The 5561-nt window shown below is 37.7% G+C and overlaps 1 protein-coding gene across 1 annotated transcript; it reads left to right on the forward strand.

Moving 5' to 3' along the window:
• Nucleotides 1–597: 597 nt before the first annotated feature.
• LOC307153862 (patched domain-containing protein 3-like) lies at nt 598–4900 on the forward strand (the record flags this gene model as incomplete). Its single annotated transcript, XM_079863616.1, has 4 exons — nt 598–1296; nt 1467–1588; nt 2565–2710; nt 3165–4900. The coding sequence occupies 4 exons, from the start codon at nt 598–600 to the stop codon at nt 4898–4900; spliced, it is 2703 nt and encodes a 900-aa protein (XP_079719742.1).
• Nucleotides 4901–5561: the final 661 nt, after the last annotated feature.

Consider the following 5561-nt stretch of genomic DNA (forward strand, 5'->3'; position numbering starts at 1 on the left):
TATAGCTGAGCAAAAATGCATCACTTCGCTTCAGAAGGCCTTTATTAACCCCATGGAGCCGTATGGATTACTTTTTTGATGGATGGATGCACTTTTTTGGGCTTCAAAATTTCCGTTACTATTCACGCCCATTATAAACCTTGGAAGAGGTTGGGTGAACTAACCCTTTAATGATCCGCCAGACAGATGCCTGAATAACACCATTTCCACATGCAACACTGTTTATCATGTGTATCATTTTCAGATCAACGTGTTGAAGTGTCAGTCATACCCTTGACAAAATGCTTGTATTATGCATTTAGATATTGTTAGACGTTTTATTGTTTCTGTTGTAAATGAATTACTCTAGTGACTTAATCCACAAATAAGAACTTCCTCTACCCCTCATGTAGTTAAAAAGAAAATCCTGGAATCATGAAAGCAATTCAGGGAATAATAAAAGTGTTTCTGCTAGAAAAACCCCCTCCTTTAACTGTATGAACCCACCTTTTCCTTAAAGAAACTGGGCGGGCTTAAACAAACAGGTGGACTAATAAAAACGACGAGAACAGATAAGAGCATCATTCAGACCGTTGTATTTTAGTCTAATATAAGACTATGGCGTATTATCGTACAGACTGCATTGAGAAGCCTATTTCTAAGGTTTTCGAGAAACTTGGCCATCTGGTTGGTTCTCATCCGGTTTGGTTCTTTGTCATTCCTCTGATAGTGTCCGCTGCTCTGGGAGGAGGACTGTACTTTCTCAAAGACTACGAGGACAATGACGTTGAGAATCAATTCACACCTATCAACGGACCGTCCAAGCAAGCCAGACATTTCGTGAAAGAAACGTTTCCAAATAACGATTCATTGTTTTCAAGTCAAAGACTCTATGCTGAAGGGAACTACGCAGTGATAATATATTCCATTGTGGAAGGAAACATTCTAACAGATGAGCTGTTTGAGGAAATCAGTGATCTTGACAAAGTAGTACATAATCTCTCTGTCAAAGTCAATGAAACTCAAATAAGCTTCAAACATATATGTGAAAGAGTAAATGGGAACTGTGTCTCAAATCCCATACTGGACATTATCAAATATAAATGCATCAATTTATCCTTTCCAAAACATAGGTGGGAAGGGAAAGATGTTTTTCTTGGCTCCACAGTAGGAGGTGTTGAAGAGAGGGAAGGTGTGATCCAGAAGGCACGTGCCATCAGACTTTTCTACTTCTTGCAGGATAAGCCTGGAGCCTCTCAGTGGCTTCAACAGTTCCAAAATGTTCTGTCCAAAGAAACGCTCAGCAGAGGACTCAAGGTACGTGACCATGTAAAGGTGTTGATTCATGCCGTCTGTTCTGTAGATGCTGTAATCAGATGGACAGAATAAACCTACAGTAAAAAATCTTTTAGACCAAATGATCTGTAAATTCAGTGCTTTATGCATATATGCAAGTATATTTAGATAACCTTCTCAATCTCCAGCAGGTGTCTCGTTTTACCTCACAGTCCAGACAAGAGGAGATAGAGAAGCACACAACAGATGGAATTCCTCTGTTTTCAATAACTTACTCACTTGCAATCTCCTTCTCAGTGTTATCTTGCATGCGGTAAGTAACAGATACACACACACACAAACACGTTTTCACGTTTTATGGGGACATTTAACAGACATAATGATTTTTATACTGTAGAAACTGTAAATTCTATCCCCTAACCTTTACCATTAACTTTCTGCATTTTTACATTTTCAAAAATGAGCAGTTTTCCTCATGGGGACCAAAAATGTCCCCACAAGAATGGCAATATCCAAAATCCTTGTGGGGACATTTTTCCCCCATAATGTAAGATTTACCATGCCACACACACACTGGGAATAATCAAATAGTACTATATATAGATGTATAAAATATATGGAAAATCAGTGTCTGTCCATCAATATTTGATCATAAACTTTTAATTTGTATGTTCACAGATCTATAAATTCTTAATAAAAGTAGAAAGTTGTTTTTAAAGAATTAATCATTTTATTCAGCGAGGATGCATTAAATTGATCAAAGTAAAAACTTTCATTAATCGTCACAGAAAATGTATATTTCAAATAAATGTTGTTGGACTTTCGTTACATTTAAAATACAATATTTCACAATTTTACGGTTTTTACTGTATTAGTACAGCCCTGGTTAGCATGAACTTAATAACTGACTCCAAACTTTTGAATGATGGTGTATATATTTATACAAGAAAGAAAATGTTTCATTAGTAGTCTCATGACTTTGGACCCTCATTGTATATCTAATTTGGAGAATTGAAATAATTGTCTGTCTATTTTATTCTTAGCGTAAAAGTGGTCTTGGCCAGTATAACTTGTGTCTCATCCACTAGTTATTTTAGCTGTACAAAATCGGGTTTGTTATGCTGCTTGAGATTGCAAAATGTTATTTGTTATCATATTATTTTTAATTTATTAACGTTATTTTAAACACACTGGTTTGTAGTGCAAATTATTTGACCATTTACTGCATTTTATTATTCTTCCAGTTATTTACCTGACTGCTAATTACAAGTGGTTTCAATTTATTTCAGTCTTGATAATGTGAGGAACAAGTTCTGGGTCTCTTGCATGGGGGTTTTGTCTGCGGGTCTGGCTGTGGTCTCCAGCTTTGGCTTGATGCTCTATTTCAAAGTGCCGTTCGTAATAACAGTGGCTAATTCACCTTTCCTGATTCTGGGTAAGTGTGTGTCCATGCAGAAAACTTATGCACTGCAAAACAAACAAACAAAGGAAACAAATTATATATTTGTCTTGTGTTTGATTAACACAAAATGAAATGTTTAGCAGAATGTTCATGCTGCTCTTTTCCAATCTAAAAGTAGTCCAACTCATGTGCTATCATTTTAAAGAGTTAGTTCACCCACCCACTCAAAATTCTGTCATAATTTACTCACCCTTAAGTTGTTCCAAGTATGAATTTCTTCTTCTTCTGCTGAACACAAAAGAAGATATTTTGAAGAATGTTTGTAACCAAACAGTTGATGGGTCCCATTTACTTTTTTCATACTATGGAAGTCAATAGGGCTCATCAACTGTTTGGTTACCGTTTAAATAAATGTGTTGATTTTATATTAGATATTTTTAACTCTTAGGTTAAGAGTTAGTTTATTAAGAGTGAGCTTTTCCCATAGGCATTGGTGTTGATGACATGTTCATCATGCTTTCCAACTGGCAACAGACCAAAGTGAAGGATCCAGTGGAGAAAAGAATGGCAGAAACCTTCAAAGAAGCCGCCATGTCTATAACTATCACTACATTGACTGACGTACTCGGCTTCTACATTGGACTCATGAGTGAATTTCGCTCGGTTCAGGCCTTCTGCTTGTACACCAGCACATCCATTATTTTCTGTTACATCTATAACATCCTCTTCTTTGGAAGTTTTCTAGCCCTAAACGGCCGGAGAGAGCAGAGTAACAGACACTGGCTGACCTGCTGCAAACTCCCAACACAGAGCCCTAAAGGAAAGTCTTCGGCGTATCGCCTCTGCTGTGTAGGAGGAGACTACGACCAAGAGACTGGTGCTGAGAAACAGCAGCCCATAACACACTTCTTTAAGTCCTATTATGGTCCATTCATAACTAAGCCTTGGATGAAAGTCTGTGTGATGTTTTTGTATGCGGGTTATTTGGCTGGAGGTATTTATGGATGTCTTCATTTACAGCAGGGCATTAATATGAGGGACCTTGCAGCTGATGATTCATATGTTGTAAATTATTATGATGATGACAGGAAATTCTTCTCCAGGTACGGTCCAAATGTCATGGTGGTAGTGACCGAAGAGTTTCCATACTGGAATAAAAGCAGCAGGTCCGAACTAAACCACTGCATGGGGAAACTCCACAACTTGAGATTTGTCAATCAAAATCTGTCCGTCTCCTGGTTAGACTTTTACTTAGATTATGCTGAAAGCAAAAGCCTAAATCTAGACAACGAAAACGCATTCATGGGGAATTTATCCTCTTTTTTAATGCTCTATCCAGAGTTAATGCTTGACGTCAATGTCACAGAAGGCAAAGTCAGTGCTTCGAGATTTTTTGTCCAGACTTTGGATATTTCTAACGCCAGTATGGAGATAATGATGTTTCATGAACTCAGAGACACAGCTCAAAGCTGTAGTGCAACTAAACTACTGGTGTTCCACCCATTGTTCATCTACTTGGATCAATACTCTGTGATAGTGTCCAGCACCATTCAGAATGTTGGTTTCACCACAGCTGTCATGTTGGTAGTTTCCTTGTTATTAATCCCAAACCCGCTCTGTTCTCTGTGGGTCACATTCTCCATCGGCTCGGTCATCACCGGCGTCACTGGTTTCATGGCATTATGGGGTGTCAACCTAGATTCCATTTCCATGATCATCTTGGTGGTGTGTATTGGCTTCACTGTTGACTTCTCTGCACATATTTCATATGCGTTTGTTTCTAGCAAAAAATCAACTGCCAATGAGAGGGTAATTGATGCATTGTTTTCTCTGGGCTACCCGGTTCTCCAAGGAGCAGCTTCAACAATAATAGGTGTGCTCGTTTTAGCTGCATCCAAGAACCATATCTTCAGGGTCTTCTTTAAGATCATGTTCCTCGTTATGCTTTTTGGTTTGGCTCACAGCATCATCTTCATCCCAGTGTTTCTGACCCTACTGTCATGCAGTTCAACCAACACTAAGAAGGAAACAATGACTGTGCCTGCAGTTATTCCAAAAATCATTATACTTGAAAACAAAAGCATGGCATACAATAATTACGCTTTTACTAAAGACAATTTCCATGAGTGTAGACAAACTGTCAAAACACAAAGAACCCAAATATATTTTATTCCAAATGATAAGATGCTTTCAGCTTGGTGCAGTGACCCGGACTGTCCATAGTAACTGAGTCCGATTTTATTACATGAAAAACATAAAAAGTCTGAATTCTTTAATTTCTCTGTAATATACAGGTTACATGTTCTTATCAGTTTCATTTAGCAGAGAAAGTGTGTACTTTCTGTTGTTACAGTTTGAAATGTATTCATTTACTGTATATATATTTTGTGTATTTTATATGAAAATTAAAGCAACGTGAAGTATAAAACCCATATGTACAGTATCCTACACTTTCAATGTGTTTCAATGTGAAATGTCCAGAGAGTGGCGCTAAAATTGTGTTCATTTTAAACGAAAGAGGTGAATGTGAATCAGGTCATGTTTAAAAATCATGCATGTTTTGTTAACCTAACCGACAGTGTTAACAAACGCAAACATGAGATAGAAAAGCATTTGCTGAAGCAACCATGCCATTTTAACTTGCTTCTACAAGTCTTTGAGCTCTTTTATCATACGTCGTGTTTCACAGGACTCTTACCCGAGCACTGCACATTGCAAGTGCAATGCTGTACCAGGTGAGCTACCAAGCAAGGTCACTGCATTAGAAAAGCTATACATATGGTTATATTTGACACAAACTTACTATGGAAAAAAGTGTTTTGAGGCCATATATTGTGCAAGGAACTGTGAGAAAATAAGTCGATATTCACTATCTGCCCCCATA

The sequence above is a fragment of the Squalius cephalus genome (genome assembly GCF_949319135.1).
Source record: "Squalius cephalus genome assembly, chromosome: 25".
NCBI classification, from domain to species: Eukaryota; Metazoa; Chordata; class Actinopteri; order Cypriniformes; family Leuciscidae; genus Squalius; species Squalius cephalus.